Source organism: Octopus bimaculoides, chromosome 9, assembly GCF_001194135.2.
Source record: "Octopus bimaculoides isolate UCB-OBI-ISO-001 chromosome 9, ASM119413v2, whole genome shotgun sequence".
Taxonomy (NCBI): domain Eukaryota; kingdom Metazoa; phylum Mollusca; class Cephalopoda; order Octopoda; family Octopodidae; genus Octopus; species Octopus bimaculoides.
The window spans coordinates 58,219,717-58,232,868 of NC_068989.1; the positions used below are offsets into that span (position 1 = coordinate 58,219,717).

General features: G+C 37.0%; 1 protein-coding gene across 1 annotated transcript in view; it reads right to left on the reverse strand.

The window, feature by feature from the left end:
• Positions 1-9,604: 9,604 nt before the first annotated feature.
• Positions 9,605-13,152, reverse strand: part of LOC128248726 (uncharacterized) — an 11,714-nt gene continuing 8,166 nt past the window's right edge. The window contains exon 4 of the mRNA XM_052970700.1: positions 9,605-10,141. Coding sequence (XP_052826660.1) covers positions 10,016-10,141 — 126 coding nt within the window. The 3' untranslated portion in view covers positions 9,605-10,015. The remainder of the gene's footprint in view (positions 10,142-13,152) is intronic.

Here is a 13,152-nt window from a genome sequence, read left to right on the forward strand (position 1 = left end):
ATATATATATATATATATATATATATAGTTATTTGTAGGATCCAATATAAGCAGGGAGTTTTAATAATAAAGATACTAATGTAGAGTCAAAGACAGCATACTCATATATCAACAGTGTGTACAGACATGCACATACTTATTAGAGTATATATGGATTTGTCCATACAGTAAATGTTAAAGTTTATTTTAATTTTAATTCACCGGAACAAAACGTTCAATAAAAAAATCATATCTGAAACAGCTGTAGTGAACATCAGCTCATTTGTGTTTTTATTTACACACACACACACACTCCTATATATATATGTATGTACGTATCTATGTATATATATGTGTGTATGTGTATATATACATATATATATGTGTGTGTGTGTGTGCGTGTGTGTGTGCATATGTGTGTGTGTATGTATGAATGTGTGTACGTGTATATATATATATACATATATATATAGTAGTAGTAGTAGTAACAGAGAAAGAGGAATTTCGATTATCTCCACGTGGTAAGTTGTAATATATATAAGAAATTTTTTAAAATGTGAGTTCCAATAGGCCAGCAGAGATTTCCTGAAATGCAAGCACGGTTCGAAAAACTCCATTCTGGAGTTAAGGATGTTTCCCGGGTAAAGGGAGTCCTTTAGAATCCCATTCCATTAGGCATAGTTTAAAGCGCTTGGTCCCGTTTATGTATGGGCCAGGATTTTATAGTATTCTCCATGATATTGTGTATTGAATCCTGTCGTCTTTCAGTTGTCATACATGGCTGGCTAATAACGTAACATATCTCCTTTCCAGTATCCTGAAGGAGGATCTGTGGTTGGAGAGGCGTTATTTGAACGTGTTCCCAGAGCAGCCGATGTATCTCCGTGGTCGGGTGTTGGTGGTGCTGTGTCTGTTGGTGTTGACATTGGCGTTGCTGCTACCAGTGTTGTTGGTACTGGCATTGTTGATATTGGCGTCATTGGAGGTGGCGATGGTGTTTGTGCTGCCACTGCCGGTGTTGGTAAAGGTGTTGTTGTTGTTATGGTCATCGTCATTGATGGAGGCACAGTCACTGCTGTTATAGATGACATTGGCGGAATTTTAGCTTGGAAATGACGCCTAGTTGTTCCGTTTCGAAGGGCTCGAGGTCCTTGATCTTGGGTGGGTATTTTCTAGATTTGATCCCATAGGTGTTGCTCTCCGGGAATAGCGTGGCTAGGTTGTGGTAGAAGGCTTTCCATCTCATTCGCCTTATTACGTCCATCATCTTTTCTAGCAGCGTTCGAGTGTACAGTTCATTAGATATATAGGTATATTTTTAGTGGAGTACCCAAGGTCAAAGCATTCCATATTCATGAGGGACCAAGTGGTTTCCGTAAATATGTATAAGCGCGGCCTACTGACCAGCTATTTGACACAAACCACGTGGTTTTTGTAAAACACTCTGGCTACAGAGCGAGATGGTAGAACATAAATCCGTAAAAAAGAAGCACACTCTAAGTTATAGAGCAGTATATAATATAAAGTTAGATAAGCTCGGTTTATGGGATTACCCTAGGTTTCACGTCCATAAAGCGCTTAGCTTTACGGTGTATCATCAGATCCCAAACGCCAGAAAAACAGTGCTTTTCAATAAAGGTTCGACCTGAGTCAATAAAATAAGTACCTTTTCAGGGTCAATAAAATAAGTACGAGCTGAGCACTGAGATCAATGTAATCAACTTACCGCATCCCCAAACTTGTTGGCCCTCTGCCAAAATTTGAACGCAATAATTAATAGGTCGCTAAATAATAATTAGCATACTCCTATGCAGGGTTTGAACTCAAAAATTTTATTTAGCAAACAAAGATTTCAGTACTCTTAACCAGTTATCACAATCCTTTATATTTTTTCTACACTTCATTATCAACTGTGTCCATTCATCCTTTGTTTCAATTAATCTTGTTTCAATTAATGACTAATTTAGTAAAACAATTTTAATACAAAATGTTGATGGAAGGTTTTTAAATATAGATCACTAAAACCCTTTTGTTACCATATTTCTGTTGAAATACATTACTTTCATCTCAATTAATTTTGAAAATAATGAAGGATACTGGCCGACGTCACCTTACTTATAGTGACAGACTCATTCTACTCGCCACGTGGGAGGAGTGTATCATTATTACTAATTCCCTACATCTCCCCTTTTAAGTTTTTCTTAGGAAGTGTCATTTTATTTAGCAATAATATTTTTATTCACCCCCACCTCCCTTTTTTGAAGTTTTTCTTTTTTTCGAGTAATTTAATATTTTTTCTCTTAGCATCTATTTTCAGAAATTCTATCTTTTTTTCTTTTCTTTTCATTTGTAGGCCTGGATTCAATCACCGGCAGTGGAGTTGGTACTTGGAACGTTCCTCCAACTTCGTTGGTTCGCTTTCCACAAATCTCTTTTTTAGTTGGTTCCTGTGTCTCTTTTGTATACCTTTTCTACTTTTTACTCAATACATCATTTTACCTATGTATTTGGTAATTTCGCCCTCTTCCCAGTTCTGTTTTTCATTTTTGTATGTCCTCATATACACCTTTACACCAACTTCAAAAAATCTTGCTCTGTCTTCCCTGGCACTTTTTCTTTTCTTGTTAGGAAGCAATTTATCAAAAACTGACTTTACTTTCCTTGCAAACAGCGGCTTCGTTGGTGAACTACCTGCTGGAGTATTCGGACTTGATGTTACACAATACACTCTTAAAAATTGTTTTAGAGCTACCTCATCCATGCTTTCCTTAAAACAATTTTGAAGGTATCAACAAAGGGTTCTGCTTGTCCATTAGATCTGGGATGGTATAGCACCGTAGTTATATGCCCTACCTTGAACATTTTGCAGAACTTTTTTAATTTTCTAGACACAAATTGCGTTCCGTTATCATCAATTACTTGCCCTAAGTATTTGATAGTTTATTTTATTTTCAACAAGAATTCACACTTTACCTCCACACCAAAGGGAAGCCTCTTAAATTTACTATAAGCCATGGTGTGTGTTGATTTTAAACAAATGTATGTGCGACTAAAAATTCGTTCACCTTTGTTGAAAAATCTGTACAAACTCTTCGTTTGTCATTCTTCTTTTTCATGTAAACCGTCAGTGTTGCCCAGTCTGCGTAGTCATTCTTTTCACTTATACCAAGACTTTCCACTTCTTTGTTAACCTAGTCTATTGCTGCAAACAGTACATTTCTTTTTTGCATACATACAGGTGTTTTGTGTTTTATTGCAACACAAAACACATGGGTGTATCCCATAAATTAAATAGTTGTATCCACTCTGTGCCAAATAAATTAAGTGAATGTTTTCATACATATATCTTAGTCTTTTTCGTTTGACTTCGAAATGTTACGTTACATATATGTAGTGAAACTACCTATCGCCATTATATACAAACAAACTATCTTCTCACTTTTATATATAAACAAGCGCGGGCGTAGTAGAAAACATCTTTCCCTGTCATCACATGACTAATTATTATTTGAAGCGGCAACTGCTTCGTACCGTTCCCGCCAGAACGCAAACTGACCAATCACAACTCCTAATAAGGTCATGTGATAGTGTTTTTCTAATACTTCTCTGGAGCCCCTGTTTTACTTTAAATAGCCTAAATTCAGCGGCAAAATTCGTCTCGGTTTAGTTCTCTTAGAGACTGTTCCGTGTACCACACACAGCAGCAGCAGCCAGCGACAACAACCAACAGCTTCGTACTACTACGACTACCACCGACGTCGCCATCAGCAACACGACACTACGACTACCAACATCGTCAACATGACTTCTACGTACACCAACTAACCAAACTACCGCGGCACATCTCTCTTCGATTCTGTTTGTGCGATTCACCTTCGCCACGATGGACAACAGACAAGAACCTAGCCTGCGACGAACAACTGTATACAAGAACCCGGCCCGGCATAGAAGCCCTAACATCACAACGAGTGATCGCTCTGCCACACACGCCTCAACTTCTTACATACAGACTCTTCCTATTGTGTACTCAACAAACCGGCAAATGCTCACACATGTTACTGACTCTTTCTATCTGCTGTATCTCACGCATTCACATACATTGGTGCACACACTCTTTTGTATACACACTATTCTATTTACATGACGGCCTGTCTTTTATTATGTTTTCATTATGTCGCATTCACACTCGCACACAGACATACATTTTAATGTCACAATAAATATTTCTGTTATTCATCTCTATCGGTTGTGTTCTATCGTCTTCCTTTACTGGCCATTTAAGAAATCACTATGTTATCGAAGTATAGCATATTTATATATCATCATTTGATATAATTTTGTGTTCGACCGTGTGACGCGTTTAAATAAAAGGAGTCCTGTTTTTCCATTCGTCACCATTTCTCCTTTTGGGTTCGCACGGTCGTTCTTACATATACATTCACTGATAAAATAAATCTTTTTCCCATAACACCATGTGCTACCTTTTTAGATTTAATCAATTTTGGCTTACCGACTTGTTTCCACGTTTTTTCATTTATAATAGTCATGTAACTACCGGTGTCGAACTTCAATTTTACACTTGTACTTTTAATTTTCACTTTTACGGATTTTCTGTTCGTTGTGTTACCCTTTTTTGCGATGACAGACTATTTACTTTTTTCTCATTGTTCTGACGTTTTATCATCTTCGGTCTACAATTTTATATGTCCTATATTTCCACAATGAAGACACTTCACTTTTTTAAATGGACAATTTTTCCTCAGGTGCATGCCACTTGTGTAAAACATGGGTTTATATCCTGATGTTTGTCGTGTTTTTTAGAAAACACTTTATCTCTATTCAGACTATTCTGCACTGGTTTTACTTGGAAACAATCTTCACGTTCAATTTCCTCTGTGTCGTGTTTTAATTTAAGTATCCTTTCACATTCTTCAAACACTTTTTACAGGGTTACATCCTAACTTTGTTCCAGCTTTGCAAGAATTCTAGGTCTGAATTCTGCGTCCTTTTTGGCAGTTAGTCCCTGTGTAAAAATCAGGCATTCGAACATATCTAGAGTTAATTTATCCAGCTTAAGCTTCTCACATTCCCTGTTTACTCTACCAGCACATGTGATAAAGTCTTCGTCGTTGCTTTTCTCTCTGTTCAGACACTTCCAGCGTGTGTTGAACAATGAGCATTTTTCAGTGGAAATCATACACAATCAGTGGTGGCTCGTGTATAGGAACTGCAGCACCCCTATTTCTACTCGATATTATCGATAACATTCAATATAATGAGTCCTTTTTTCTTTAATTCTTTCTTTATACTTGTACATTATATAATCCTTAAGCTTAATGTCAGTAGCCATCCCCTAGTATATGAAAAAAATACAAGAATCCTTGTATAGAACTGTGAAGTTCCAGCGACGAGGTGTTTGGTTGTTGTACGCATACTCACATGTCCAAAATAGGAAGCTTCACGGTAGGGAGAGAGAGAGAAATGCGTGAACGACAGTGCCGGGTGAAAGGTAATGTTTCTTTTTGACTCCGCATGCGTTGTGCTTAAAAACGTTTTTATATTCTTGAATGTGATAAAGTGTAGAATTAGATTATTATCCTGCTTCCAGGTTCAGTGTTGCTACCAGAATTTGAAAAATGGGGCACCCCCCACCACTACCTTATGATTTGGGTGGGGGGAACAATGGGGAATTCACAGCGGTATTCGGTGAACAAATTAAACACACTACAAGCAGTGGCTAAAACGCGAACAGATCAAGTTTATGCATAAATTTTCTTTCTATATGTTTGTTTCCTTTCACACAACATTAAAACAACGGCTAAAAATTTTCTGAAACAGCACCCCAATTAATTTTATATACGAGCCGTCACTGTACACAATATATCTATTGTGTCATTAAAGTTTACGTCGGACGGTTTTCTTGGGAGTACAAAATTATTCATGTTCGTGTTCTGTTGGCGCCAGTTTTCTCCTGATTAAGCGAGTTTTCATCTCGTCGTTCCAATCTTTACATTCTTTCTCGAAGATTTTCTCATATCTTCTGTAATACGCTTCGAAGGTAACTCCTTCGTCGGGTTCGTATTTAAATTCAGTTATTGAATTCGCAGCGTAATCTGACAAGAACACTTTTTTTAGCTTTCCTGACGACTTCCTTAATTGCAGCATTTGTTACTGTAATATTAATTGTTGTCGTTGTTGGTCTTGCAGTTGTATCTGCTGTTGTTCTTCTTCTTTTAACTGTTGTTGTTGCTGTTTTTGCAACTCAAGCAAACCGACCAATAAATCTTCCATAATTTTACGATTTTTCGTAAAATTTACACAACAAAAACTTTGTGTTTATTGACACCTCTACGAGTTTCTATTAACTCTACGTGAATTGGTTAATCCTCGCTGAGTTTATCAATTTCTCGTGAGTTGTTTAAATGCTCTTCGAGTTTCTATCAACTCCATGTGAATCGGTTTATCCTCGTCGCCACTGTTGTATCTATTTTTGTATGACGGTTGCCGCTCTGACAGATATTGTTATATTCTGAAGTTGTCGATAGAATGCTTCTATCTGGCACAGTACGACCCCCGCTCGTCACGTGAGAGAGGTGTACCATTATTACTAATTCCCTACAACATGCTATTATCAAGTACCCGCATAAAAAGGGTTTAGCCCCCAACAATATTCATGCTGATATGGCTGCTACATTAGGGAATGACATTCCAGTGCAAAGATGGGCAGCTGGATTTAGGAAAGAAAGGGAGATTCTTGAAGATGACCCAAGATCTGGACGTCCTGCAACTGCCACCACCAAGGAAAACATTGATCATGTTCACCACATGCTGATGGATGACAGGCAATTGACTATAAATCAAATAGCCAATGCAATTAGCATATTCTGTGAGAGGGTTGAAAATATTCTGCATAATAAATTTGGCATGATGAAGGTGTCTGCTTGGTGAGTGTCTCATTTGACAGCTAATCAAAAGTGCACCAGGTTGATCACATCACTGGAAAATCGGACATTCTTTCAAGCAGATCCAGCTGGGTTCCTTGAATGTTTCCATAACCAGGATGAGTGTTGGCTTCACCACTTTGAGCCAGAGACAAAGAGACAATCCATGCAGTGGAAACACCCCTCTTCCCCTTCTCCGAAGAAGGCCAAGGTCATTTCATCTGCAAGGAAGGTGACAGCCTCAGTTTTTTGAAGATGAAAATGGTATTGCATTTATTAACTATCTTTAAAAGGGCTACATCATCAATGCTGAGGCAGTTATCAAAGGTTATCAAGACCAAATGCCCAGATCTTTTGTTTTATCAGGATAATGCTCCAGCACTCAAGTCCTTGCTTTCAATGATTGCTGTGCATGCCTGTGGTTTTGAACTGGTTGATCACCCTCCCTATTTTCCTGGTTTGGCCCCATCTCACTATCTTCTGTTTCCCAATATGAAAAAACACTTGACTGAGAAACAGTATCACAGTGATGATGATGTCATATCTACTGCTAATGACATTTTTAACCAACAGGACAAAAGCTTCTTCACAAACGGGATCCAAGTACTGCAAGACTGACAAGAAATGTGTGGACTGTAAGGGCTATTACATTGAAAAATAAACCTCATTTGATCACATTCCATGGGAGTATTTCGGTCTGCCTATGAACTTTTCAGTTGTCTCTTATATAAAGATGGGATACTTATGAAGCTAGAATAGTCTCTGAACTCTGGTCAGTCAGGGCTCATTTAAGTCTAAACATGAGCAACAACATCAAGAGTCAAGCACCCTAAAAGAAATCTTTATGACATTTTTTGCCATCAACCAGATGTCTGCACATTCTGAGTTCAAATTCCACTGAGGTTGACTTTGCTTTTCATCCTTTCAGGGTCAATAAATTAAGTATCAGTGAAACACTAGGTCAATGTAATTAACTAGTCCCCTCCCTGCAAATTTCAGGCATTGTACCTTTAGTAGAAAGGATTGTTATTATTATTATTACTATTATTATTATTATTATTATTATTGGGGGTCAATGTAATCAATCTATCTCCTCCCCCAAAATTGCTGGCCATGTGCCAAAACTTGACATTAATATTACTTATGTCCACAGTGAAACACTTTCATGGTTATGTGTTGGTTATATGTGGACTGATTTGGATTTCTATAAACATCTCCAACACTTAACAGAAAGACTGATATTTATCAGGAAGTATTGATTTTAAATAAGAAGCCAGGACCAGTTTGCTTTAAGTTGACAAATGCTGTCATGAGTTGCCACTAAACTTTGGTCACCTCAACCGCAGGAAAATGATGTGAATCAAGCTCCACCACTATGCAGTGGGCCTCTATGTGGTCACTTGACCTACTAGAAACAGCAAACAATTCTCCCTCAAATCTCTACTTTGCCATCTTAAAAAAAAAAGATATATTGCTTAGTTCAGATATGTCAGGTCTGAAAAAAAAAAAAAAAAAAAAAAATGCTTACAATAAGAACACTTCAGATTGATCAGAGTTGATATGGAGTTACAAAACAACAAAAGCAACACCAAAAACAACTGTGTAGTGAACAGCTACAGAATAGCCAAAGCAGGGTTTTGAAACCAAATCCACAATTTTATAGATTGGCAAACAAATTTCTGGTCTATTGTTTTTCTCTTCTCGGCACTCAGAGATTAATGTGAATGAGTTGACCTCAGAAACCTTCTCTAGTCATAGAAGGGGCAGAAAAGATAATACTGCGAAAGTCTATAGTCTTAGATTCACTTGGTTTATTCAGTAACAATATCAAAACAAGAGCATATAGCTATCTTTCTGTCTTTGTCATTTCAGCTGCTGATAGAGGAGCAAACTTACAATTTTCTCTATTTATAAAGGAACTTTAATCCTTCCCTCTCTAGCAGCATAGAGATGAAACTAGCTCCTAAACAGAATGAATCATGGATCCATAGAAATTGTTCTACAGCATTTACAAACAATGTGTACACACAAGCAACTCATCACAGTTGCTAATTTCATTTTGTAACAACTAATATTATAAACAACTGAATAAATGCCCATCTTCGTAACGAATATTATTCTGTTCTTCAATCATTTCTCTGCAGCAAAACATTTTGGTGGCAACAGTGTTAAATTTACCACCATCACCCATTCCCCATCTTTCACTCTCTCATACTCTTTTGCAATCTCTACTCTTCTGTCCCCATTCACTTCTACTCCCTTTGTACTTTAAGGGTCCACCTACACACCTCATTACCATGATGTGCACATTCTGCAGTAAGAAACTTGTTCTGCTCTGGGACCCTTTTCTCATAGTTAACCTCTCACCTCTTAGCATAAAGTTGCTTTTGGGTGGGGTTGTAAGCTGCATGACAACTTTATTAGTGCTGAGACCATGAAAAAAAGCACTTAGTATATGGTGTAAAGTTTTTGATGTTAATAAGGGCATCCAGCCAAAGACACCATACCAAAGTAGACACTGGAGCATGATGTATTATAGAACCTGTTGTATCCTGACAAACTGATCAGCCCATGCCAGTATGGAACATAGATGTTAAATGATGATGACATACAAGCTAGTATTTAAAATCATTTAATTTCTTGTTGGAAACAAATGAAAAATAAAGTAAGAAAAACTCAAAAAGTATCTCAGAATGATTTTATATATTTAAGATTAAAGTACAGTGAATTGATCTAATGAAGCTTTTATGTGATAATGAACAAATGTTATGGTTGTACTTTTGAAGACTATAGCATATAGTCTATCTGATAAAGGATTGGATTTCTGATGTTTGAGGACATAGACTTGGTAAAAATCTGCAACTAGAAGTCTCAGCTAGGTCTCATCAACTGACAGAGTTATTACTCTATTCAAAGCATCCTAGAGGATAGATAACCTACTTGAAATACTGTTTGGAAGGGTTGGGAATGTTTTATGTAGGCATTAATCAAATATTTTTGGTGGTAATATAATAACAATATTGATTTCTAACATGAGAAATAATAATAATTCATCCTCTTCTTTTTGAAACAATCAGTTTTTCTTTCTAAATAGATTACACTTCAAAGTTATCCTCTTCCAACAGTTTCCTATGTTGGTACTGTTTCAGTTGTATTCTCCACTGTCGGTAACCAATCACAGCTGTTGTTCCATACAGGAATAAACAAATGTAACCAATTATCTAAAAAAAACAAAAAAACAAGAGAATATTCATTATAAATATATAAATCTTTATTTTTTTGTAAAACAAAATGCTCAGCCTTTTGAACCAGCAAGTATATTGAGCAGGTGAAATTTCATTTGACTATATTCCAGGAAGCTGCAAAAGTAGGTGGCCACATGACATCATTGCTTATGGCTGAAAATAATGATATTTCTACCAATTAGCAAACCATAAAACACACAAAAAAAAAATGTGGCTGCCTTTTTTGCATCACCCAGGAATATAGTCTAATGAAAATGAACCCACTGAAGTGTATGCTTGGGTTCAAAGGGTTAGCACTATAATGCCTATCGTTAATTATTCTTCCTGCTTCAAATACAAATTTTTTATAGGAAGCAGGTCGCAAAACTAAAATTTGGATGAACTTTAACCCTTTAGCATTCAGATTATTCTGTCAAATGTTAATGCTTAATTATTCACATCAGTTTGAATTAATTTTGCATTATCTCATAACTTCAATATTTCAATGAGGGAATTGGTTGTTTCTAGAATGATATTGTAGAGTAGCTGTTAGATGCCAGATCTGGCTGGTTTCAGCATAAAACCAGGTAGAATATTTGGGTCAGATATGGCCAGATTAAATGCTAGTGGGTTAAGGATTTTTTACATTTGAATATTACTGCCTGTGAACAATTACAAAACCTGGTAGTTGTTACAAAATTAAATTTTTACATCAAGCATACTCCGTAACTGAGCTGGGGAAAAAGGGACAAATACACACATACACACTCAACAACTCCACACACCACTACACCATATGCCCACTTCCAGACACAAGATATGCTCCTATTCTTGCACATACACCCCCAGACACTACTCCTTTTCTTAATTCCTCCCTGCACTCCGTCAGTTAAGAAGATGAGGGTTCCAGTTGATTTGATCAACAGAACAGCCAGCTTTTGAAATTAACTTGCAAGTAGCAGAGCAATCTGCAGACATGCGTATCCTCAACATAGTTCTCAGGGAGATTCAGCATGATGGGGAATGTGAAAAGGGTGATTATTAAAAATACAGGTACTACTCATTTTTGCTAGCTGAATGAACTCCCTATTCCTCCCTGCTTAACTGCATTCTCACCTAGCTCCTAACTCCTTGTTCATTTTTATCTCCTTACCACACAGCAAAAAACCTGCAGAAATTCCATAGGTTTCGCTAGTAAACACTGAAAACTATGAGATAATGACAAATGGCAGGCAACTTAGAGAGGGGGGGTAGAGAGAGGAGAAAGGGAGGAAGAGACAGAAGAGGAAACTGGGTCAAATGTTGATTGAGATGATAGCAGTAAAAGATAAGAGGAAAAAAATTAACAAAAAAAAACAAGAAACAGCTGAATCGATACAGACTTATAATCTTACACATCATGCATATGTGTGTGAGCGCACATATACACACACCTATATACATACACTAACAACTATAACAGTTTGTTGTGGTGATGATGTTTGTAGAATGTTAGTTAATGGAGGTGGTGGTAGTTTTTATAAGCAGTAAAGAATTGACAGCAAGCTATTCTATTTTTGTGGACTGAAATTAAATATATATACTATGTGATTTAAGACATATCTTGGGACAAGTAATTATTGTCAACCTATGTCATCAGTGTCACATCACTACCATAACGGCTGCCACCACAAATAACAAACGAACATCATCCCTGCCACCACCACCATTTACTGTTATCTCTTATTTTCCTTCATTTCTCTCTTTCTTTCTTTCTCTCTCTCTCTTTCTTTCTATCTCTCATTCTCTCTCTCTCTCTCTCTCTCTCTCTCTCTCCACCCTTTCAATTACTTCCCTGAACACGATGCAAAAAGCAAATAGAAATGAACAATTATAAAAATATACAGCTATATAATGAGCTTCCTGCAGCCTCTGTCTACCAAATTCCCTCAAAGGGCATTGGTTGATCTTGGGCTATAGAAGAAGACATTATCTCAAGGTGTCAGGCAGTGGGACTCGACCCAAAACCACATGGTTATGCTGTGAACTTCTTGTGCTTGCACATGGCTGGATGGATGGACTGATAGATGGATAGACAGATAGCTGAATAGATAGATGGATAGATAGATGAATAGATAAATGGGTAGATGAATGGATAGATGGATAGATAGGTGGATGGATAGATGGATGGAATAGATAAGCAGTAAGATAGCAGGTTAATTTGAAAATGAATGGTGGTGGTGTTTCATGTGTGGTGTATAGAACTATGAAATTCTTACATTCTTTCGATTTCCTGTAATTCAAACTGCCTCATGGTTCCAGTAGACAAAATGGGAAAGGCAGAGAATGGTGAGAGAGATGCACTGCGACAGTCACTCTGACTCACAGGGCTTGCTCTTGTGGACAGCTATTTCTGTTCTGATAGCAGTAAGCAGGGATATGGTCCGGGGACTGAAAACAGCACTGGGTGGGTGAATGGACGGATGAAGGACAAACAGACAGTTGGACCAACAAATAAATATTTTATATATGGATTACAGACTTCTAAATGTCTGAATATCATTTTTATTTCTTCAACATCTCTATTGATCAGTTGCGACAGTTAACATTTCTTGCTTCCAATGTCTTCTTTATTTCTGGCACAAAAAAAAATCTTTTTATATGTATACATATGTATTATTCATTTAAAATATAGAGATGCCTATAATAGGACATCTACCAGCTAGAAAGAGCAGCAAAAAACTCTATACCACAAAAATAGGGATAATTTCGAAAGAGAATGAAAAATAAAAACATTTTTACCAGTCTATGCTCTGTACCATGGTTTCAAGCTATTTAGCAAGATAAAAGTATATCTAACTCGGGAGCTTTCGTCAGCAGAGTGCCGGATTAGCGTGTAAACACGAGCCAAGGAAAGAACCTGACTCCACTTTACATACTTAATTTCTCAAGACTTAACCACGCATGTGTGCATTAACTAATCGGCAGTAAATGTAAAATAAATGCCGATTTTCTTTCAGAAATTAGCC